Here is a 26,233-nt window from a genome sequence, read left to right as displayed (position 1 = left end):
TAAATGAAGCATATAAATCACAGTTTAAAAGGGCATGTGTAACATGTCCAGGCTGTACACTCAGTGTTCCTGAAATGGACTCTGGATCTAGCACTCTGACCCGAATAACACACTTCCTAAAAGATGAACAAGTGACTGAATACATTATCATGATTATTGTCTCATGATACTAAGCAATTACATTTTTATTTACAGTATATATATATATATATCCTTACACCTCTAATTCCAGTAGTTTTGGTTCTCTATTTACTTGTGGACTCCTGACCACATAAAACCTGCAGATGCAGACAGAGAAATTTAGCTGCAATTTATTTAGAGTCATTTAGAGAACCAGAATATGAACATTGTTGAAGCCAAACTTACAGTATAAAAGTACAGATATAATGGGTGATCAGAAATGGCATCACTTAGGTCTTTAGAGAGTCTGAATGCTGCAGAACAAAAACACATCCTTTGCACATCCTTTTAACCAATAGACTCAGGTCTGTATTTTGGACATCCACAGGCTGGTTTTGGAGGAGCTGAGGATGAAAACGCTGTCACATTTTTACAGTTCATCAGTTCAGCTTAGTGGCTGTGTTTAATAACTGGAGTACATGCAAGCAAGAGTTGAGAGTTCTTGTAACTTAGTCATTTGCGTCACTTCACAAACAGAAATGTTCCAGTACAAAGGCTTGGATTAGTAATGACTTGGGTGTCTATTAGGAATTATTCATTATTATGTTAACAGAAACAATTCAATTGACACATAATTCTACACATAACTTCTGTGCAAAATCTCAGAAGTGAAGGAAGTTGCGACATTAATACAGTGCACACACACACACACACACACACACACGTTAGAAATGAACAGCTAATATATTTTAAATTTGTTGTATATAGTATTTTACCTGTACTACTTTTTACTGACCGAGAATTGCTTTATATTTGGATTTACAAGCATGGACAGTGACAAGGCCACACAAAAACAAAAGGTCGGGAAACATTTCACTGAAAAATGTCTGAAATATAAAATTACCAGAATGACAGCCGACATCTGAGGGTCAAGGCTGGTGCTCCGGAGCTGGATATTTATCTCAGTGACCTGAATAAAGCACAAAGATTAAAATTTGCTGTTTCAACCAAAAGCATCTAAAGAATACACTAAAAATAACAGAAATATAAAATTACCAGGGCATCAGCTGACATCTGAGGGTCGTGTTCAGAGCAAAGGAGCTGGACGCTTGGATCAGTGACCTTAATACACACACACACACACCAGTTAAAAATGAAAAACTAATACATTTGATATTGTAGTATATAATATATTAATCCTAGTCCTTTTTTCCTGACACATACCTCGGTGGTCTCGGCTTCCTCCACATCATCAACAACAGATCCTGGAAAACATTTGACACATTTAACCACATCAGTATGTCACGGAGATGACAAATTTCATCAGTGGAAACTGACATTCATGTAGGAAAGAAAATATTTCAAGAAGACACTCTCTCATCCCCTTCATGTCTTTAATCAGAGTGTTATATTAGTGATCAGTAAGGAGAAACGAGTCTTATTGAAGAGGAAGGGAAATAAAAAGGCGAGTTGGTGAGGGACTGACTCTTTACAGCTGCTACAATGATGCGCTAACAGGAACTCACTCATTACCACAACATTCACTCTAACTATTAACACATCAGAAGAAACAATGCCGAGACCAAGAAGAGAAATAAAACACTTCAACGAGAATAATAATAATAATAATAATAATAATAATAATAATAATAATAATAATAATAATCCCGGTGCTAACAGTAACTCCGCTTCATGTCAGGCTTCGTGACTCCGCCCTGTACTTGATTATTTTCATAAAACTTCAAGACTATTTCTAAAAGTCTAAAAGTCATGATGTTGTGCCTCGAAATGTTTTAATCCACACAATAATCACTTTTATACTTTAAAATGCTCTTGATATGAGCCATGTAGCATCGCCGGCTAATGTTAGCTCAGTCACGCGCCTTAGCTTTCGGCTAGCTCTGTTAGCTAAAGTACACAGGAGATTTGATCCTGTTTGTCCTCTGTACCGATTAAAGTCATTCATTTTCCACACACACTCTCTCTGTAAGTTCTAAAGCGATTAGAAACACACAGACTGAGTAAAAAGTGAGCTTTTCTCACCGTGAGCAGCTTGAAGTTCAGCAGCTTGAAGATCGCTGCTCCTCTTCAGCCAGCGATACGCGCAGTATCCCGCGGAGGTGAGCGCGAGCATCCCGGCGGCGCAGGCCAGGCCCCGGCCTGTCCATCTACCTAGGAAGGGAAGATACTTACCTAAATCCATCATTTCTCTCCAAGAAAATCTGCAGTTTATCCTTGAAATATCTCCAGGTAATCCGCAGTGTCGCTGTCTCCGTCGTTTTCTTTTGAAATCTCTTTTAAAAGCCTTCTAGATGACGCAAGCACGCGCTCTGGACTTTTAAATGAAAACCACAAAAAGGGGCGGGACTTTCAAAAAACAACAACATGGCGCGTTATATTCTTAATATTTTATTTAAGCATTAATTAAGGTTATAATGCATGATGATTATGTTTCAATAAAATCTGATAATAAATGGTTAATAAATACACTTTCCTGTTATAACATCTTGTCATATTCACTTATATCAGGAGGCAGTAGAGGGCACCGCTTTGATTTGTATACAGACACGTCAATTCCTCCGCCATATTGGAAAGGTCGATGTTCTCTTGGAAACCAGCGGAGGTTTTATATGCAGTATATGGTCGACCCTCATGAAATCATGCTGTAACTCGCTCTGTTTTTAGATTAGTTTTTCTCTTAACAGCTTGCTTTCAATTACAGCAGGATTTATCTGCTTAGTTATTTTAGCTGTCAGACTTCTCAGAGTCCTGAGCCCAACCACTAAGAACAACACCTAAACTCAATCATTTGAAGTCAATCACTCACCCAGCGGGCACGTTGATATCAATTTGACATCAAATATTAGTCAAGACTTGATCAAGATGCTGTATAACATTATTTTAAATTCAGTTTGGAAGGCAATTTCTTTCAGTGGTAATTGGTTTAAAATAGGAAGTTAATCCTATACTGAAATTGATTTTTTATATATGTAGGCCAAAATGTTTGACGTTCAATTAACATCAAATCGATGCCATGTTTTAGACATGAAATTGATGTCATATTGACATCACATTGACATCAGTAATTCAGCTGTTTAAATAGCACGTATTTTCTAGCACTCATCTATTACTGGTGACTTTTCTCTTTAATCTCAGTAATTTAAATGTTAATGCTGTGTAATTTTTGTAATGTTTTGCCAGTTAATTAATTTATAGTAGTCCTAATTGTTCACAGTGAAAAAACATTTCCTGTCTGAATAACAATAACAGGCACCCCTACAAATTTGAAATTAATCTAATATTTATTTATTTTTTTTATTTCCTGAAATTATTCCTTTTCGCATTGACAAACGCTTTCTCTGCTGTTTACCGCCACACCTGTAGATGGCGCTTTGCAATAGGGGAGGGGTGACGAGATCCAATCGAAGACTCCAGAATCAGTCCTAACAAACCCTTCACATTACCGTGAGCTTGTGTCATGGCTGCAGGCTCGTAGTCTCGCGCTGTGTTTTTTATCAGCTGAGTAAATGTGTTGACAATTCATAAAAATGTAGTACAAATTATGTTGGGCAACTTTTAACACTCAGAAGAAAACGTTTTAATGAAATATGACTCTGTGCAAGGACGATTGGTACTTTTTGTGTATGCTATTTTCCCGCCATTTTTATATCCTGTTAGTTTAAGCTGGCTGTGGGATGTGAATAGAGGAATTTTCCTTGTTAAGCTGATTTTGTAATGTCGAAGGGGTCATGTTAATTTTGGTGTAATTTTAATTTTATCTTTTGTGTTCGGACTAAGCATGTGTTGGCTGAAAAAATGTTTTCAGGTGTCTCGTTTGGTCAAGTTTGGGGGTGCAAACCTTGAGGACTGTGAAAAATGTGATGAAAAGGTAAATGAAATTACCTTTGGGGAATTTACGTTGTGATCTGAAAAATGCCCCAAAGCAAATGAGAGAAACTTAATTTCTGTTGTTAATTCAGCTAAACAAATATTGGTTACTGATTTCACTTGGTTGTCTTTTTCCTGTCGGCAGAGTTCTTACAAACAGGTTGATGGCCATGATGAACATGGATGGGACTGGGCCAAAGAAAGCCTTTGGCAAAACACAGCTCTGCCAAGTTAAAATAGGTATTTATGTAGTACTTGATCACTTTTCTAATATGATTACAGGATGTATTGTCCAACAGCAGTCATTCTGCACAGTTTGCAGAATGTCAGCTCTGTTAGTTTACTGTTACCCATTTTTATTATTGGAATGGCAGTGGCTAATTGCATTGCATATTGTACTAGGCAGTTATGTGTGTTTTTGTGTGTAATCGTTTTTTCTTGCGGCTCACCTGTTGACTTTATTTTGCTGGTGCAGCTCACTTGAAAAAATAGTGAGGAACACTCATCTAAGTGGTTTTTAGAGAGTTTTGATTGCTTTGTGGATTGCTAGTACGAGTGACGGTTGCTAAAAATGTTATAATTTATGCTATGTCTTAAAACAAGTGATACAAGTTGCTCTTTCTTTGTTTAGGTGCTGTACAGCAGTCAGACCCAGCATCATCAGAGGCTGATATAAAAAAAAAACATCAAGAACTATCTCCGATCTGCTCCTGACAGATATGGGGGTATGGGATGCCAAAAGGGCCGAACAGCAATTTATTTGTGTTCAGATTCAGAATCTTAATTTATCCATAATTATCTATCATTCATATGTCCAAAGTATGTAGTAGTATAGCAACATAGTACAGTATAGAAACCTTCAGGGGATACAAAATCCAGATTATATTTGTATTGTATTTTGAATTGAAGCCTATTAAATAAAATATTTTTTATTTTACTTTTGTGTCATTATTTTGGTGTTCAAAATAAAACCTGAATATGTGGATGTCAAATTGACGTCAAGTTTTTGACGTCAATTTGATTTGCGTTTTTGACCTGTTTTTTGACACGATATTTTGGCGTCAATTTGATGTCGTTCTGACATCAAATTGCCCGCTGGGTCAATCATCAACTTTTGGCAATATTGTGTATTTCAAACAACAAGAGTGAGCTCAGCTTCCCAAAAAGAAAGCTGTATGTTTAATGTAACTTAATTCCACAATACATTTTTTTAAATCTTCATTTAAATAGTTTAAAGTAGCTCCCAGAAGAGCTGGTAAACAATAGTCAAATGCCATTGCACAATCATATTTCATATGCGACTGCACCTTTCATTTTCATTTTTGGCCTAGGATGATTTTTCTGTCGTTTTTGTATTCATGTCTGGCAACCGTTCAATCCAGCAAATGAGTAATAGCCAGAAATGAACTTGATCTTGTATTATAGGTTAAAAAATATGGATATTTTAAATGTCCAACCCACAGGAGAGAATATACATCTATAGTATACATTTATCTCAAATTTGAACATATTTCATTTTATCTTAAATAATGAGCAACGTGTTAAAGTCAAATACAATATATAAATAATAATAAACCTACAAATCTTGTTAAGTATGTTTACAAAACATCTTAAGAATCAGTGGGATAAGGTGGACTGGGGAATTTAGAGCATTACTAATTAATTCTTTTTTTTTTTTTTTTACAAAACCCTTTTAGGATTTGCTTGAGAAAATCCTCATGATGTGAACTAGCACTTTTAAAATAAATATTTCTGCTGTTATAAATAAAACTAACTTGGCAGTATCAAGTAAAATGTACTTACCACTAAACATAACATTCATGAAGATATCAAGTAATACTTAATTATATTTAAGTCATAAATTCTGTTTAATTAAACTAATTAAGTGGTCAATTTTTTACAGACAGAAACATCACTTTCATCAAAATATGAAGTAAATTATATGCCTTATTATTATTGTTCCTAATATAATCATTTTCTCTCTGAACTTAATATACTTTTATGACAAATCACACACACATACACACTACAATTAAACTGTTTATTTTGTTAACATTAAACAGTAATTATTCACTAGTTGCTACAAGATGAGACATGATTTGGAGTGTTCCAGTAGCGGAGAGTGTACTTTCAATGGTGAAAGCATTTAAGACAGCAACTTGAAAGCTTTGGGGACAGCTTAATCCCATCCATTTGGGCATAATTTAGGGCATAAATCAGCCACATAAGCAGCGTGCAAGCTTTAGCAGTACAGCCGCTTCCTGGAAACATCTCCTTACCTTCAAGAAGGATGAATACATCCACAGAATCCTCTCTGTCTGCACCATGGATCACCAGGATCTTGAGGATGTTCAGCTGTGATCCTGCACATGAATTTAAAAACAATTTGTATGCAGATTAAAGTAATAATTATAAAAATAATAATTAAAAATAGAGCTGCTGGACTCATTTGAAGTGATTTCAAACACAAAGTATGTGCTAAAAACAACCATCATTAATTACGATTATTATTAAACCGAGTCAAAGATGGTCTAGATGGATGGCTGGACCCCACAAATTGTGATTTTATTCACAATAGAACATAGAAAACAACACATTTTTGGAAAAATAAGGAAAAAATAAGGTACATTTGAATTTGATGGCTTTAACAAATCTCAAAAAAGTTGCGATAGAGCAACAAAAGGCAGGAAAAGTAAGTGTTACTATAGAAACATCTGGAGCATCTTTTTGCGGATGATTAGGTTAATTGCCAACGGGTCAGTAACATGATTGGGTATAAAAAGTGTATCTTAAAGAGACAAAGTCTCTCAGAAGTAAAGATGGGCAGGGTTTCACCAATCTGCAAAAAATCTGTGTCTGTAAATTGTGGAACAATGTCAGAATAACACTCCTCAGTGTAAAAGTGTGAAGACTTATATATATCATAGATATCATCAAAAGATTTGCAAAGGGACAAGGGTGAAACATTGGTATGGATTTAAAGGGTTAAGCCTATAATATGTTTCATTACATGATTAATATGTATTAGTTGGCAACAAGTTATTTATCCCTAACAGAGATTGCTGAAACTGCTAAATTGTGTTAAGAACTGTCGTAGTGAGTGATTGGATGGGTGAGGATGTCAGTTTTCAGGAACAGTAAAGTTGATGAAGAAAATAGAGTTTTCTTCTTTCTAATTGGACAGAGAGGTATGCATTCATTTTGCCCAAATCCAGCACAAAACCGTTCTGTTTTATTTGTAATGAGACAGTTGGAGTTGTGAAGAGTGGAAATGTCACACGCCACTACGAAACAAAACACAGACATTATGAAGGGCAATATCCACAAAATACAGAAGTAAGGACAGCAAAACTACGACAGCTAAAGTCTTCATATTAATCAACTAATAAGTTGCTTGTGAGAGCTTTGACACAGCAAGAGAGAGCTACAGAAGCATCTTTTTGAGTGGCCTGGGTACTTGGCAAAAATAAGATGCCATTCTCTGATGCAGAGATAGTTAAGGAGTGTTTAGTGGAGACAGCAGAGGCTTTGTTTGAGGGAAAGGAGAGAGAGGAGATGTCAGAGAATTGAAAGAAAATTCCACTATCCAATGACACTTCAACCAGGAGGACAGAGAAAGAATGTTTAGATGTCATGGCAACTATTATGAAGCTTGTGAACTGCCTGAGAGCATCATCTGCCCTTCAGCACCATCTTCTGTGGGCATTCCTGACTGAGGTGAGAACTAATTTAACTTTTTACTTATATTGTGTTTTTGTGTGAGTGGGTCAGTCGGGGATTATTATGTGGTGACCACACACAGACTGCACACATAAAAATTTCATTTATAGCTGAAGCACAATTTTACTCAATAGGAGAATAAGGCGTAAATTAATGCTCATTCAGGGAAATGCTGTATATGTCCCCACTGTAAACACCTGATTGATGATAGGTCACCCCTTATTTCACAAATGTCACAAACTAAGGAGTGTTGAGTGGACACATCAGAGGCTTTGTTTGAGGGAAAGGAGAGAGAGGAGATGTCAGAGAAATTATAGAAAATTCCACTATCCAAATCCAGAGGCTGTGCAGGTCAGTTTATGAGACTGATCTGGTTTGATGATCACTGGATCAGACTCGATCAGTGTCTGACTGCAGGAATCTGAAATAGAAGAATATAAAAAAATAGGTGTTAAGTTATATAAAAAATAATAATAAAAGAAGATATTTTTGATAAAAGTATGCAACAAATAATGAAATGTAAATAATAAAACTAACACTGAATGAAGATTGCTAGAGTAAAGTAACTGAATACTCTGCCTAGTCCCATCTCAAAGCAAGGAAAAAAAAGCTTCTGCTGTAAATGAACACAAACTGCTGGTATGATGTTGGGCTGAATGTTTCAGCATAAATGGTTCAAATGCAGGATTTTGTTTGCATGACACGCCCACTAGAGATTGTGAAAAAGGTTTCACACCAAAATAGCCATACAGAGAAAAAGCTTACTGTCATGTCATTAACTTCCATTTTTGTAGTATTTGCTAGCATGCCCTAACACTCCTGCTACGTGAACCTTCCTGATCCTACTTATTTTTCATTGCCAGATATTTAAATCCTCTACAAAACCACAAAAAGTGAATATAAATATAAAACATGTTTAAAACATATAAAAAAAGTGAGTATAATTGTAGAATTTAAATTAAATTCAATGAGTTAAATGAAACTGGAGAATGATTAGAGCTTTTTTAGAGAAAGGAAAAAGTGAATATGATAAAATAAACTATGAAAGGTTTCTTTACAAAGACTTTTTTGTTGAGATCTTTCAGTGAAATTTGATTACTGTGTTTATAAATATATATATATATATATATATATATATATATATATATATATATATATATATATATATATATATATATATATATATATATATATATATATATATATATATATATTTATATATATATACACACACTATATTTATATATATATATACACACTATATTGCCAAAAGTATTCGCTCACCTGCCTTGACTCGCATATGAACTTAAGTGACATCCCATTCCTAATCCATAGGGTTCAATATGACGTCGGTCCACCCTTTGCAGCTAAAACAGCTTCAACTCTTCTGGGAAGGCTGTCCACAAGGTTTAGGAGTGTGTTTATGGGAATTTTTGACCATTCTTCCAGAAGCACATTTGTGAGGTCACACACTGATGTTGGACGAGAAGGCCTGGTTCTCAGTCTCCGCTCTAATTCATCCCAAAGGTGTTCTATCGGGTTGAGGTCAGGACTCTGTGCAGGCCAGTCAAGTTCATCCACACCAGACTCTGTCATCCATGTCTTTATGGACCTTGTTTTGTGCACTGGTGCACAGTCATGTTGGAAGAGGAAGGGGCCAGCTCCAAACTGTTCCCACAAAGTTGGGAGCATGGAATTGTCCAAAATGTCTTGGTATGCTGAAGCATTCAGAGTTCCTTTCACTGGAACTAAGGGGCCAAGCCCAGCTCCTGAAAAACAACCCCACACCATAATCCCCCCTCCACCAAACTTTACACTTGGAACAATGCAGTCAGACAAGTACCGTTCTCCTGGCAACCGCCAAACCCAGACTCGTCCATCAGATTGCCAGATGGAGAAGCGCGATTCGTCACTCCAGAGAATGCGTCTCCACTGCTCTAGAGTCCAGTGGCGGCGTGCTTTACACCACTGCATCCGACGCTTTGCATTGCACTTGGTGATGTATGGCTTGGATGCAGCTGCTCGGCCATGGAAACCCATTCCATGAAGCTCTCTGTGCACTGTTCTTGAGCTAATCTGAAGGCCACATGAAGTTTGGAGGTCTGTAGCGATTGACTTTGCAGAAAGTTGGCGACCTCTTCGCACTATGCGATTCAGCATCCGCTGACCCCGCTCCGTCAGTTTACGTGGCCTACCACTTCGTGGCTGAGTTGCTGTTGTTCCCAAACACTTCCACGTTCTTATAATACAGCTGACAGTTGACTGTGGAATATTTAGGAGCGAGGAAATTTCACGACTGGATTTGTTGCACAGGTTGCATCCTATCACAGTTCCACGCTGGAATTCACTGAGCTCCTGAGAGCGACCCATTCTTTCACAAATGTTTGTAAAAACAGTCTGCATGCCTAGGTGCTTGATTTTATACACCTGTGGCCATGGAAGTGATTGGAACACCTGATTCTGATTATTTGGATGGGTGAGCGAATACTTTTGGCAATATAGTATATATATATATATATATATATATATATATATATATATATATATATATATATATATATATATATATACACACACACGTCATTTATTTATTTATTTTTTTAAGTGTTTGGATATAGCTTAACTAATAGCAGCTATTGCCACTAGGGTGCAGCTTCCTGCTGAGGGAATATTTACAGCTCATGAGGACGTGCTTGTGTAAGTTTTTGTACAGCTCTGGAGTCTGTTGTGTCAGTGTGAGTCTCGTGCACAGTAATAAACTGCCGTGTCTTCAGCTTTCAGACTCTTCACTTCTAGGTACAGCATGTTTTTACTGGTGTCTTTGGTGATGGAGAACTGGCCCTGCAGTGACTGAGTAAATCCAGTGCTAGTGCCACCATCAATGTATCCGATCCACTCCAGTCCTTGTCCTGGTTTCTGACGGATCCAGTACATCCAGTAGCTGCTCATTGAGAATCCAGAGACAGTACAGGACAGAGTGACCGACTCTCCAGGTCTTTTCACCACAGAAGCAGAGGAGGTCAGGGACTGTCCATAAGAATCTGGAAGAGAAGAGTAGAACTAGGTAATGTTATTTTATAATGATATAATGCTATTAGTCACAACAGAAAAAAACATAAACTTATATGAAATGAGTATCAGTAAAATACACTGTCCTAAATCATCCTTCTCTGAGTTCTGCTTCACCCAGATTTAAAGTGTATGGGAGTGTTATCTATCACAGAGCTCACTGGAAACTAGAGCAGCCAAGAACATGCTGTTTATACACGACTCTATTAGAAGCTTCATCATCAAATACTTTACTTTTCTTCTCAAAAAGTCAAAGTATCAGTGAAATAGGCAACAAGGAATAAATATTAAATACATCAAAATAATTGTTATGTATTCTTGAGGATCCTGGGATTATGAAAAGTGATATGTGTAAGATATAAATTAATCAAAAGTTTAATGAGGTGTTTATTTGTATAAAATTAGATAATCGATTGTCTCACTTGTTTGACTTCATATGAATTTTCCACAGAAATCAGTGTTTCTATAACTAAGAACCTTATTTACTGATCAATACAAAACAAGTCAGTAAAACACTTTATGTAATTGAGTTTAATCTGAGTGTCATGATGCTGGAGTCATAACAGAATGTGAAAAGAGAGATTGCCTAAATGTACAGATGGAAACACACTGAGATGGTTGAGTTTGTACAGACTGCCCTCTAGAGGCACAAAAGACCTCTTTCTAAATGATCCAGATCTAGAAAGAGTCATTTAGGAGAAAAAGATTATCATTTTCTTGCTGTCAATAAAAAAGGTCTCACATGGAGCAACAATTAAAATGATTAAAGATGGTATAAAAGAGAGAAAGCACTCAGATACAGTATCAGTGAAAATACTAAATCTAATGGTTTAACCAATCAGTTAATTGAGAAAACAATATTAATCTCAATTATTGAGACTGAGCTCAATTTCCTAGCTTTGTGAACAAGAGCTTTCATAATCATTGAGATTAATATTGTTTTCTCTGTGATAATGTGAATTTATGCATTATATTTTACATATATTCAGGGAATCAAAAAATTTTACATCAGGATTAATGTCCAGACAATGTGAGCTTCTCATGTGACTACAGCAAGTATGTGTTTTTGTACTGATGTCTAAGGGGAAGTATCACTGTGTGTCGGGCGCAGTAATAAACTGCAGTGTCTTCTGTCCTCATGCTGTTCATCTGCAGATACACCTGCTTCTTACTGTTGTCTCTGGAGATGGTGAAGCGGCCCTGAACTGCACTGGAGTAATATTTGCTAGCACTATCATACTCGATAGTTGCAACAAATTCCAGTCCTTTTCCAGGCGCCTGTCTGATCCAAGCCATCCAGTAGCTACTAATATCTAATCCAGAGGCTGTGCAGGTCAGTTTATGAGACTGATCAGGTTTGATGATCACTGGATCAGACTCGATCAGTGTCTGACTGCAGGAATCTGTAAGAACATACAAAGTAAAAATAAAAGTATGAAAAATATATCAATATTTTTGTCTATATGAAATAAATAATACTAACATTGAATGAAGATTGCTAGAGTAAAGTAACTCAGAACACTGCCTAGTCCCATCTTAAAGAATTAAAATGATTCCTGCTGCTGTAAATGAACACAAACTGCTGGTATGTTGTTGGGCTGAATGTTTCAGCATAAATGGTTCAAATGCAGGATTTCATTTGCATGACACGCCCACTAGAGATATAAAAACATTCACAGAGGAACAGCTGAGATGAGAAAAAGCTTCCTGTAAGACTCTGGGTGTGTTTCATGCTGTCAGGTTCATCACTGCTCTTTACTCATTAGATCTCATGTCTTTTTATTCCATCACTGTGTATCACTGTAACTGAAGCTGAGTGTGTAATAATGAGCAGTTAAAGATGGTTTCATTCACACAGACTGCCCTCTCAATGCAACAAACATTAGAAACTAGGTCCTTTATCTAAAATACAACAGAATCAGAAGAGCTCAGTGACAGATTGAGTCAGGAATAAAACACATGGAGGCATGATATAGGAAACTAATCAATGACAGGGTGATGGGATACAGTAGCATGTGTGGATGTGTTTTGTTCCTCTAATACCTCTCTCTGTGTCGTGTATTGAATCAAACTTTTTGGAGGAATTATTATGAGTATCATTTGAACTCAGTTATCTGAAGTAAAAACTGCTTTCAAAAATGTAAAACAGATGGAATGTTAACTGGATATTCAGATGCTTTTCATTTCAAACAGCAACATTTTCATAATAATTATGAACTGAGCAAACATTTATAATAGTTTTTGTTAAATAATTATCTATACATTTAGGCTGAAGTGTTTGTAATTGGGGGATTAGTTAATCAGTAAAATGTAGTTGTTATTTAATTAGAAAAGTGAATTGTGATGAGGCTTTTGTGCAGCACTACAGCTTGTTGTGAGGATGTGTGTAACATGTCTCATAAGGTTTTTATAAGAGGAATCCACTATTCTGTCTCACTGTGAGTCACGAGCGCAGTAATACACAGCTGTGTCTTCAGTCTGCATGTTCTGTCCCCGTAAGGTCACAGTGTTACTGGAAGTGTCTCGAGAGATGACAAACTTGTCTTTAAGTGAATCTTTCTTAGAAATATCCCCATTATAATAAATTATATTGATCCATTCTAAAGCTTTTCCTGCAGGTTGTCGAATCCAAGCTGTTCCATAGTGGCTGCTGCTATCAGTGATAGAAGCTCCAGACACTTTACAGGTGATGGTTAAAGTCTCTCCTGGCTTTATAAGCAGTGAGTCTGGCTGGATGAGCTCAGTAGCACAGAACACATCTGTGAAAAGAGAAAAAGAAAAGGTTGACATGTCGAACTGAAAGGATCAGATGAAATAATAAAGCTTCAATCCAAACACTCACAGGGGGCGAGAGCCAGCAGCAGCAGTGGAGCTGAAGCTAACATGTTTGTGTTGAAGGAAGACTAATGAGAAGTGTTTCCTCTCTAGATCAGCACGCTGCTAATATTACAAGAGGAGATGCAGATTTGCATAAACATTCCAGAGAGGCTGTGTTGAGTGCAGCTCTGCAGCTGTTAATCACACACACACTGTTTTAATCAATATCAATTTAATGTGGAAAATAATTCACCTGTTGAATACTGCTCCATTTCCAGTTCCCTCAAATTCATCTGAATCTCTGCCATAATACATGAAAATAATAATAATTAGATAAACAATATTTTATATCATTATCAGTCATGTGTAGGCTGCACTCTAGAGAATTACATTAACAAAGAAATTATTCTCATGTCCACAAATTTCCTTGTTTCTGTTTCTGAGAAGTTGTTAAAATAACAATGTGAGTAACTGCTTCTATATTTGACTCTGACGTGGTGAAATACTGCAGTGTTTTCTGAACAGTATGAACTACATTTAACATTATAATCAAATCGTTCAATAGAACATGATGTTCATTCTGGTATAGTCTGCCCTCTAGAGGCTTTAACTGATGAATCCAGAGAGAAATAGCTGAGAAGATTCTAGATCAGGTGTTTTTAAATTCTGAAGTAAAATTGTAATTTCTAGTGAACAGAAGACAAAGCTGAAATCTAATATCTATCAACAACTCAAAAGTGATACTATTCTCTATACTTCATCTTCTTTCTCATTCAAAAGTCTGAAATAATGTGCTTCAAGAAGTTGAATCAGGAGTGAAGCAGGTGACTCGTCTTTTCTAAATGTGAAGGAGTGTGTGAATGTGTAACATGTCCAGGCTGTACACTCAGTGTTCCTGGGATGGACTCTGGAGCCGGCACTCGAATACAAAATTAAAAAGATTATTGTAATATAATCAATTGCAAATAAAATATAATTTTTCTTTTTAATAACCATAGAACATAATAGATAAATGATAACAGTACATGTGACTTGTTTAAAATAAACACAGTGTAAAAATGTTTGTCTGGTTTTAGTACAGCTGCTTCCTCAGCTCCAGTCACTGTGGCTCTTCGGGTGCAGTAATAAACTGCAGTGTCCTCTGTCCTCAGACTCTTGGTCTCTAAGTACTGTGTGCTTGCTGAGACGTCTTCTGTTAAGGTGAGCTGGTTCTTCACAGACTCTGCATGTGTTCTTCGATTATTGCCTGTATTCATCCAGCCAAGCCATTCCAGAGCTTTCCCTGGTTTCTGTCGTATCCAGTGCATGTAGTAGCTTGTCATTGAATATCCACTTATCTTACAAGAGATCTTCACAGTTTCTCCAGGTCTCTTTACCACAGCAGGAGACTGGTCCAGTCTGATCTCATGACTGCTGACACCTAGCAGATAAAACATAACAATCAAAGATCATCATCAACACACTCAAGATATTCTGAGGGAAGAAATATACAGTAAAGAAGTCTCAGGTACCTTTGGTTAACATTATAACAAAGATGTAGTAGTGAGTGACCCTCAGCCCCATCATCAAGATCTTTGATTCAGTCGTGTAACACAAACTTCTGGTGAGCAAGAGATTGATTTTTTTTTATATAAATGGATGAATTTGCATAAACATCCTTCAGCTGTTAGATTTCATAGTTCATGAATCCTTCTTGAAAACAAGTGTGCTGCTGCCCCCTACAGATGATTTATATATTTAAGAGTTTGTAGTAATGATGCTGCAGAAAACATGTACATATCAGGCAGTGGAGGGCCGTGCATTTCCTGAATTATTCCACCTCTATAGCATTATTATGACGCCACGGCAATAAATACTAATCAACCGTTAAACAGCAAAGTAAAAAAGAAATTAGGCTACAATATTTCACATATTGTATTTGTAAGGATATCTGCGACCAAACAGATTTCTTCTCCTCTGTCAGCCATTGTGAGTTAAAATATATATATATGTATATTTTATTTAGTTTGTGTGGTTTGCTGCCTCTGACTACTCCAACTATCCAATCAAAAGACGTGAAATTCCTGACGTAATCATATGCCTGCTAGATGGCCCCAGTGATGCCAACTCGAAATCTGATTGGTTAATGGAACAGTTTCATTGCCACTTATTTTAAGGTACAGGTGCCTGCATTATTAATTCTGAAGGCCTTAAGGCCAGGCAACACATGATGTCAGCCACTGGCTGAAATATGATTGGATAAATACTCTTATCATAAATATACACTACTGGAAGCAGCGCAACCGAGAGAAAAGCTATGAAATGTAGAGAATAGACTATTGGGAATAATTTAATACACATTCATGGAAAAATATATTAAATATATTAACATGCAAGTCAGTGATTCAGATCACAGCAGAGAAGGCCTTGCTGACCCTGATGGCCCACCACTGATATCACGTGATCTCTCGTCAGATTCTGTGCTGCTGAACAGACTCTGTGTTTATGAATTCAGGAAATGAACCATTCACCTGTAGTGTTCCTGCAGCTGGTATCACAAACAGGAGAAATAAAAGCATGAATAGTACAGTATATAGTCACAACTAGTCATCAGAATCATTGTCCTAGAGCTGATTTGACTTGAGTCAAATAATTAAAGACATCATAATGTAAATGTGATACATAACATGGGGATTATTAATATTAATAACATTGCTGAGAGAAACAGTATTGAGAAAATATTTAAATTTCCTAGTGAGGATCATGTGAAACGTACATGATATTAGTGCAAATAAAATACAGTATCCTAAAATCATTCTCACAGTTCGCATACACACAATTTTAAAATGTATAAGTGTTATCAAAGAGCACACTGATGACCAGACCATCCACGAACATGCTGTTTATACCTGAATCTATTTGAATAGGGCGTGTCCATGACCAGTATAGGGGCAATAAATCCTGAGACTCAAGCTAAAGATGCACTAATCAGTGTAATTACTGAGGGAAATGTGTCAAGTGGTGTGTGACTCTCTTAATTTTATAAAAAATTTAATTGTATATTTTTATTCATTAGGTTTTGGAGTGGATGAAAACTGACATGACGTGTTGCTTAGTTTAGTTAATCTTGCCAATGTAATAATTCATGAGACACCAAATATTATTTACATACATCTTTATATTAAGCACAAAATAAAACACAAAAAAAATGTTAGGTGTTTATAATACATTGCAGTGTTGACTTCTAGAGGCTTTACATCTGTTTGACTGAGTTTTGGTGAAAGAGAGGGTTTTTCCCCATTATAATGTATTACTTGTTAATTTGATCATCCTTGCATTTTTACTGATGTTGATGTTTTTGTACACCTCTAGCACTGAGCTGTACAGCTGTGTCTGTCTTTGCACAGTAGTAAACAGCCGTGTCCTCTGACACCAGGCTGCTGATATCTAAGTAAAGCACATTGTTGCTCGTGTCTCTGGAGATGCTGAAACGAGTTTTAAAGGAAGCTCCATAGTCTATGCTTCCACCACCCCATATGATCCCGATCCACTCAAAGGCTTTTCCTGGAGCTTGCTTGATCCAGACTGTTCCATAGTCAGTGAGGGCATAGCCAGAAATCTGACAGGACAACTTCATGGAGGCTCCGGGAGATTTAACCTCATCAGGAGACGAGGTCAGACTGATGCAACACACATCTGAAAAGAGGAGAGTGGACTCAACACAGACTGAAATATTTATCATATAAAAAGCTGAGTATGATGTTAGAGACATGTTTACTCACAAGGAACAAAAGATATCAGAAGAAGAAGAAAAGACCAGCTCATGATTCCTCTGCTGTACGCAACTAAACACAGAGGCTGCCATGTACATGCAGTGTATTTATATCTGCCTGGGAACTGGGAAATTTGCATGAATTTTATGTTTTTTTTCCTAGTTATTATGGCAGTCTTCCTATAGTACATAATTTCTTTAAACATTTTTCATCAAATTGTGTAAACAAATGAACAAATAAATGATTTAACAAATGTAACCAGAATATATTGAGCCCACTTGCAAAGGAAAGAAAATTTTATCACCATTTATTATCATTTTGCTTTCATTTTTGTCTTCAGCCTTAATCACCAGCCAGAGATAATTATAAGAAAATGGATGAGAATTTTTGAATGAGAACTATTGAGAGTTAGTTAAGTTTGAGAAAAGATGAAAAGAAACTGAGAACTAAAATATCTAATAAATGTCTCTGGGGTGCAGGTCCCTGCTGAGGGAATATTTACAGCTCAGGAGGATGTGCTTGTATACGTTTCTGAAGTCTTTTGTGTCAGTGTGGCTGTCGTGGACAGTTATATCTGTCCATCACTGAACATAAACAGGTTAAAATTTGGGTTGTTGTGTCACAGTAACTCGTCTTGGAGCACATGGCCCGCTAAAGCCCCTTCCTGAAACAGACACTGACACTGAGCACAACTGATAAAAGAAACCAATTTGTTTTGTGGTTGTTTCATAATATTACTTTAATATTAAAAGTACAAAATGTTGTATTGAATTCGTAAAAATGTCATTATTTTCAAAATGCTGTGATAAAGGAGTAAAACACATCGGGACATGCTGTCATTGTTACAGGACAGTTCAGAATATACAGGTAAGATCAAGCTTTAGAGAAGGGTTTGAGTGTTTTTGTGTAATTTTGAAAACTTTCCAATTAATTCTTTGTCTTGTTTTCTTTCTCTTTTCCTGGCCATGCCTAAAATCTTCTTCCCCCTTCATTCCTTCACTTTCTTTCAGCTTTTGTTTTCAGTTCCAGTTTTAAACAAATGCATATCAACATACGATACAAGTCACCCCTGTACAAGGGGATGTGACAAGGGGCTGCCTTTAATTATCCTTCCTGGCAGGTGCAGGCAATCCAAATTAATGAGCCCGGAGAATTCTGGGTAACCGAGTTCACACGGCTGCACTCACTATACACATAAATATAAACTGTAAACATTTCACACATGCAAAAAAAATGCTACAGAGTAGGTGTAAATCTCAGGTAATATGAAATAATCCTAATTTGTGAAAAATAATCAGATATTTGTCTGATAATGAGTGATAGTGAATGAGTCTCATACAGAATACAGTTTGTGGATTCACTTTTTTCACTTTATTTGTTAAACTCTGCTGCCTCCTTCAGTTGTTTCAATTATTGCACCTCACATTGTGAGAACAGACTGTGTGTTAAACACAACACACTGCTGGAAACATGCTGTATTATTCCTGAATCTACTCAGTAAACACTGATTCCAACTGTTGGTTAAAAATCCTGTAATATGAAAACTCTTTCAATAATGTTTTCTTTTTTATGCAACTTTGTATGACTGTTTTAAAATGCTGAAAATTATTACAATTTTATTCCAGTGAAAGAAAGTGAAAGTGTGACTGAGATGATTTATTAGTTGCATTGAGAGGATGTGTGTAACATGTCTCATAAGGTTTTTGTAAGAGGAATCCACTATTCTGTCTCACTGTGGTTCACGAGCGCAGTAATACACAGCTGTGTCTTCAGTCTGCATGTTCTGTCCTCCAATTGTTATTGTGTTAGTAGAAGTGTCTCTGGAGATGCTGAACTTATTTTTCAGTTTGTCACTGTAAGCTGTACTCCCACCACTATAGATGATTCCAATCCACTCCAGAGCTTTTCCTGCAGGTTGTCGGATCCAAGCTGTTTCATCGCTTGTAACTGAATATGAAACCTTGCAGTGGATGGAGAGACTCTGGCCTGGCTGGACTGTCATGGAAGCAGGCTGAGTCAGTTCCACACCATGTACATCTGTGGAGGAAAACACATGGTGATATCTCACACAATATCTGCTGCACCTTTATTCTTCATCTAATAAATGAATGAATTTGATAAAGCACTCACAAGAAGCAGCTGCCAGCAGGAGCAGTAGAGATGTAGAGAACATGGTGTGTGTTGTTTGTACTGGAGTCTTCTCTGTTCTCCAAAGTTTAACAGACACCATCACATCATATAAATAGAGTGAGATCCAGCTCTGACGCTTGGATTTGCTTATCTGCTGATGATGGGAGGAGAATGTATCTGAAATGTATTTAAATCATGAGGAGGAGATTCATCTGATGAAGTACTGTATGTGTGGGTTTAGAATTGGGAGAAAAACTCTTATAAAGATGACAAGTCTTCCTTATAAACTTTATAAACCTAACTAAGAACAATATTTTGTATATGGAACATTCTCTTCTTCCCACAATGTTCATGCTTTTTTTGTTTACCCATCCATTATATGCTCTCAAACTGTATATAATGTGATTAGGATGGAATAGATTTCTACAAAATACAGCATATACTGTAAAGTTTTAAATTAGAATATTTATCACATGTATGTGTAGTGATCTGGATAAACTCTTATATGGTACAACCTAGTTACATAGTCATAGCGAAATGGACATCAGCCTAATCAGATCAGTATGTAATCTGATACTGGATGTCAAATGTCTGCGATTATCTGCGATTGTCTTCTGCACCATAAACAGAATAAAACCTTGAAAATCTAAAACTTTAATTGAAGTTGAGAGACATGCAAAAGAGAAATATACTTCAGGAAAGAAAAATCTGTAGTTTTCATATTTATTTATACCAGAAATAAGAATATAGAATCTATTACAGGCCATTTATTATAAATAAACTACAAACTTAAATTTAGTAGAATGACTGTGAGTTAAGTAGAATGTTATTATCACTTGTGCAGGATCTATACTGTATGTGTTCGGATATACAGAAATTCATCAATTTTATTTTATTTCCTGTTACATTAAGCAACCACACAAAGGTCTAAAATACAATATTCAATATTCAGTCAGGTCTTTGTCCAATGTTATTTGTAGGATATGTCTAAATGCAGACTAAAGGGAGCTCCACACAGTATGACCCTGGTTTTTGTACAGCTGCACCAGTACTCTGAATGACTGTGGCTCTCGTGTGCAGTAATACACAGCTGTGTCCTCCGTCTGAAAGTTTTGTCCCTTTAAAAACACTGTGCTGCTGGAGACGTCTGCAGAGAAACTGATTTTGTTCTTGAGTGAGTCCTTTACATTCGAGCTGCTGCTACACACATATCCAATATGTTCCAAAGTCTTGGATGGTGTTTGGCGAATCCAGCGTGGACAGTAGCTGGATATTGAAAACCCAGAGAATTTACAGGAGATTGTAAACACCTCTCCAGGTCGTACCACTATATTATCTGACTGAGTAAATTCAACTGAATCCACACCTGTAAAGAGCAACACAAGATCAAATGCTGTATTATATAATACAGTCAATACTTTTTCATATCTGTAAGAGATGCAGAATGAAACAGAAAAGTCATTTCAGTGAGTGAGAACTGCACTTACAGGACACAGCTGTCAGAAACAGCAGGAGACAGATGGAGCTCATGGTGATTGGATTTCCACCAGCTACGGCTACTGATCTTGGATCTCCACAGTTCACAGAGCTTTTTATTATGTCTCAGTTCTTCAGACTTGATGTGAAAAAGGGAGGAGACTCAGAGTAACATGCAAATTTCTCACATTATGTTTTAATCATAAGCGTCATACTCTTTTATTCACATGCACAGAAGAGGACTTGTTGTCTCTGCTCACTTTATTCAGCAGTTTGGAGTTTTCCCTACTCTATACACACCTGATCGAACCAAAGCATATATAGAGTCTCCAGATTCACAGATTTGAAATCAATATTTTTTTTTCTGCTATAATACTCTTTAGGACGCAGTGTTTTCTATTAATCCTTTTAATACTTATATAATTATAAAAATTAATAGTATAATAATTATTATATAATTATGACACGTATTGCACACATTTACATGAAACTACCACAACTGCATGAAGTGAATAGTTTCTATAAAACACTTATAACTTTGCAGTCCAGTTAACTGCTTTGATTTGCATGTAAGTGTTTAGGCTTTAGGAAGACATGAGGCATTTCCCGAATATGTAAAAACATACACATTCACAAATTATTAGTTACTTACTATTTATTTACTATGTAATTGATCAAGCTGTGTGGATGAAGCAGCCTGGTTTAATGAGACACTGATGAGACACTAATGAGACACTGGAAGTATCACTTGATCTGATAGGGGACTGAAAATGATTCTCCAGGCTTAACCAGCATGACTGCAGACTTTACCAGTTCAATACATTTAATACCTGTGAACAACAATCATGCAATTATTCAGGTGAAATCTATCAACAGGAAAAATGTACACGATGATCTGCATCTCTCCAAAATTCTCAACACACTTACCAGATGTAGCTGTTAACAGCAGGAGTAGAAGTGTAAAGAACATGGTTTGAGCAGAACCTGAACCCAGAACCTCACTTCTCCTGAGAACACCTCTAATCATTTATAAAGGGGTTTGATTTGCATGTAAGTGTTTAGGCTTTCAGAAGACATGAGGCATTGCCTGCAAATGTAAAAACATACACATTCACAAAATATTAGTTACTTACTATTTATTTAATGTAGTTGATCAACCAGTGTGGATGAAGCAGCCTGGTTTAATGAGACACTGATATAATGGAGCTGTAATGTCTTAGCTTCATAACAATGCTGTAGTTAGAGTTTATGACTTTGATGTAAATCCCAGGAGAACATGTTCTCATATTTATGACACACCTTCAGTCCTTTAAACCTCAAAATGTTGGGTAGATGTTGTGTGAATAAAGAAAGAGCGACCAACACAGGCCTTAAAGCTTAAAGAAAAGTATAATGTTTAAACATTTCTAATGTGTGTGCAGGTTAAATATACAATATACAGTTCAAGACCAAAGGTTGAGTAAACTTTTTCAGTTTGACTGTCAGGAAAAATGGAACATAATTTGCACAACTGTTCAAATGAATTTTTAAACATTTTTGCAGAAACATCAGTGACGGTGCAGTTAACATCAGTGTTAAGAAACCATGCATGAAACTGTTTATAATGAATGTGTAATACAGGTTCAGTTATGTTCCTGTAAAAATCTTGGGTAAGGAGTGAATTCAACAAACAGTCAGTCTGTCTGAAGATTTGTAAAACCTTGCTATAAGTGTGATTTCCTCTCACAGTGAATGTCAGATATTGATAGCTGTGCGTTAAAGTGAAATGAACATGAGCCTAATCAATTCAGTTTGTAATCAGATACTGACTGTTAAATTGTCCATGATGCTCCTGTGCTGCAGACAGGATTGTCATCAATATTATTTATTGTTTTTATTGTATTGATTGTAGTAAGTATGTGTTTTTGCATTAATGTTCAAGCGGAAGTATCATTGTGGTGTGTAGCAGTGTTTTCTGTCCTCATGCTGGTCATCTGCAGATACACCTGCTCTTTATTGTTGTCTCTAATATTACAAGAGGAGATGCAGATTTGCATAAACATTCCAGAGAGGCTGTGTTGAGTGCAGCTCTGCAGCTGTTAATCACACTCACACACTGTTTTGTCTCAATATCAATTTAATGTGGAAAATAATTCATTAACACAGAAATGATGCTCATGTTATATTTGACCCTCACATGGTGAAATACTGCAGTGTTTTCTGAACAGCATGAACTACATTTAACATTATAATCAAACCGTTCAATAGAACATGATGTTCATTCTGGTATAGTCTGCCCTCTAGAGGCTTTAACTGATGAATCCAGAGAGAAATAGCTGAGAAGATTCTAGATCAGGTGTTTTTAAAATCTGAAGAAGAATTGTATTTTTAATTGAAAAATTGTATTTTAATTTAATTGAAACAGGAGTGTGTACTTGCTGAGACATCTTCTGTAAAGGTGAGCTGGTTCTTCACAGACTCTGCATATATTGCTTGATTATTGCCTGTACTCATCCAGCCAAGCCATTCCAGAGTTTTCCCTGGTTTCTGTCGTATCCAGTTTATGCTGTGGCTTGTCATTGAATATCCACTTATCTTACAAGAGATCCAGGTCTCTTTACCACAGCAGGAGACTGTTGATTTGATTATAAAAATGCTTATTATTTACAGCAATGTTCAGGGGCAATTCTAGGATTTCCATTTTAGGGGGGCTCAGCCCCCAATGATAGTATAATAGTAAAAAATAAAAAATAAATAAAAAAGTAAAATAAAATAAAGGTTTGACTAACAGAGTAGAATGGTAAACTAATTGCAGTATTCCACTGTATTGCATAGATGTGTTTTTGAGTATTAAGTATCAACTTTGAGTATTGAACAAGCCAAATATGAGTCTTCCTGATCTCTCTCTCTCTCTCTCTCTCTCACACACACACACACACACACTTGTCCTCTGATCCTCACTCTGTGATGCCGCAGTCTGCGGATTGAAGAACGTGCTGAAAGACGGGGAGGAGCCCAAGACTGCCGGAGTTTCCATATGAAATTTAAAGGGGACTGAGAAGATCACCAATTTGTCTACAGTTTATGGAGAATTGCAGAATTTTTAGGGGAGCTGAGTGGAAATGTTAAAGGAATATAAATATTTTTAAAAATGTATTAATTTAAAACTCTTTGATCTCATCTGTGTGATTTCTTTTTCTTCTACTTATTATTATTATTATTATTATTATTATTATTATTTGTGAGAATTGGATAGATCAGTATTGTGGACATTCTATTGTAATGAACACTGGATGAGGAGTTTTTGTACAGGGATGTTGTTTATCTGTCTCACTGTGGTTCCCGAGCGCAGTAATACACAGCTGTGTCTTCAGTCTGCATGTTCTGCCCTGTTAATGTCACTGTGTTGCTGGACGTGTCTCTGGAAACCTGAAACCTGCTTTTCAGTTTCTCACTGTAGTAAGTGTTACCACTATAATGCATAAGTGAGACCCACTCCAGAGCTTTTCCTGCAGGTTGTCGGATCCAAGCTGTATGATAGCCCGTAACTGAATATGAAACCTTGCAGTGGATGGAGAGACTCTGGCCTGGCTGGACTGTCATGGAAGCAGGCTGAGTCAGTTCCTCACCATGTACATCTGTGGAGGAAAACACATGGTGATATCTCACACAATATCTGCTGCACCTTTATTCTTCATCTAGTAAATGAATGAATTTGATAAAGCACTCACAAGAAGCAGCTGCCAGCAGGAGCAGTAGAGATGTAGAGAACATGGTGTGTGTTGTTTGTACTGGAGTCTTCTCTGTTCTCCAAAGTTTAACAGACACCATCACATCATATAAATAGAGTGAGATCCAGCTCTGACGCTTGGATTTGCTGATGATGGGAGGAGAATGTATCTGAAATGTATTTAAATCATGAGGAGGAGATTCATCTGATGGAGGATATGTGGGAATCGAATTATAATGGAATCGAAGCTTCATCAAATACTTTAATTTCCTCTCAAAGTCTCAGTGAAATAGGCAACAAGGAATAAATATTAAATATATCATAAGAATTATTATGTACTGTATGCTTGAGGATCCTGGGATTATGAAAATTGACATGTGTAAGCTATAAATTAATTAAAAGTTTAATGAGGTGTTTATTTGTATAAAATTAGACAATCGATTGTCTCGCTTGTTTGACTTCATATGAATTTTCCACAGAAATCAGTGTTTCTATAACTAAGAACCTTATTTACTGATCAATACAAAACAAGTCAGTAAGAGACTTTATGTAAGTGAGTTTAATCTGAGTGTCATGATGCTGGAGTCATAACAGAATGTGAAAAGAGAGATTGCCCAAATGTACAGATGGAAACACATTGAGATGGTTGAGTTTGTACAGACTGCCCTCTAGAGGCACAAAAGACCTGTTTGCAAAATAAGAACAAGAAATTTTTATTTTTATTCATTAATAGTTATGTTTAATGTGGAAACTTGTGTTATAACAGCATTATGAAACACATCTTGTCATGTTACTGAGAAACCTCACAACCAAAGGATGATGTAGTCACATAAATGATAGTGTTTTCATTTGTCCAACCTGTGTTTAACAACCCAGATCATAAATTATGCAAACAGATATTTGTGTGATAATGAGTGATACTGAATACAGAATGCAGTTTGTGGATTCACCTTTTTTCTACTTAATTTGTTGAGCTCTGCTGCCTCCTTCAGATATTTCCCAATACACTCATTAAACACTGATTTCAAATATTGGTTATGATGGGATTAATAATGGTTCAAAATGAACACTTTTTAAATAATGTTTTCTGTTTTTATTTAAAAATGACTTTGTGTGAGTGTGTTTTAAAATGCTGCAAATTATTCCAATAGACTTAGATGAAAGTTTGAATGAGATGTCCAGACAGTATTCATAATAATCCACATGCAGTAAAAGTCAACATGTGGTCACACGTAAGTCCGAGACAATTTTATTTTTATTTGGTTTGTTTTACCTCCATGAATCCAGTGCTTCTGAGAATAAACTGCAGTGTCTTCTGTCCTCATGCTGTTCATCTGCAGATACACCTGCTTCTTACTGTTGTCTCTGCAGATGGTGAACCCTGAACTGCACTGGAGTAATATATGCTACTGCCGTGGATAGTTGCAACAAATTTGAAAGTTGCCTAATCACAGACCAGTGGCACTTTTTGAAAATAAACTTTGCTTTTCTTTCTTTCTGGCTTGCAAATTTCTCAATGACCTTCTGGTTAAAAGTCAGTCATCTCAATCAC

At 36.4% G+C, this 26,233-nt stretch overlaps 1 protein-coding gene and 1 gene segment (V, D, J or C); both read right to left on the bottom strand.

The window, feature by feature from the left end:
• The window catches only part of LOC131365118 (hemicentin-1-like), a 153,804-nt gene extending 138,627 nt beyond the window's left edge, over positions 1-15,177 (bottom strand). The window contains exons 1-2 of the mRNA XM_058408743.1: positions 15,126-15,177; positions 14,726-15,034 (exon numbers count right to left, since the gene is read on the bottom strand). Of these exons, the coding sequence (XP_058264726.1) occupies positions 14,726-15,034; positions 15,126-15,177 (361 nt within the window). The remainder of the gene's footprint in view (positions 1-14,725; positions 15,035-15,125) is intronic.
• A 9,119-nt stretch (positions 15,178-24,296) lies between these two features.
• LOC131363525 (Ig heavy chain V region 5A-like) lies at positions 24,297-24,754 on the bottom strand (the record flags this gene model as incomplete). The annotated part of the segment is given in 2 exon segments: positions 24,297-24,589; positions 24,683-24,754. Coding segments are annotated over 2 exon segments (336 nt in total), but the record flags the coding sequence as incomplete, so codon positions are not given.
• Positions 24,755-26,233: the final 1,479 nt, after the last annotated feature.

The sequence above is a fragment of the Hemibagrus wyckioides genome, linkage group LG02 (assembly GCF_019097595.1).
Source record: "Hemibagrus wyckioides isolate EC202008001 linkage group LG02, SWU_Hwy_1.0, whole genome shotgun sequence".
NCBI lineage: Eukaryota > Metazoa > Chordata > Actinopteri > Siluriformes > Bagridae > Hemibagrus > Hemibagrus wyckioides.
This window is presented reverse-complemented; position numbering and strand designations above follow the sequence as displayed.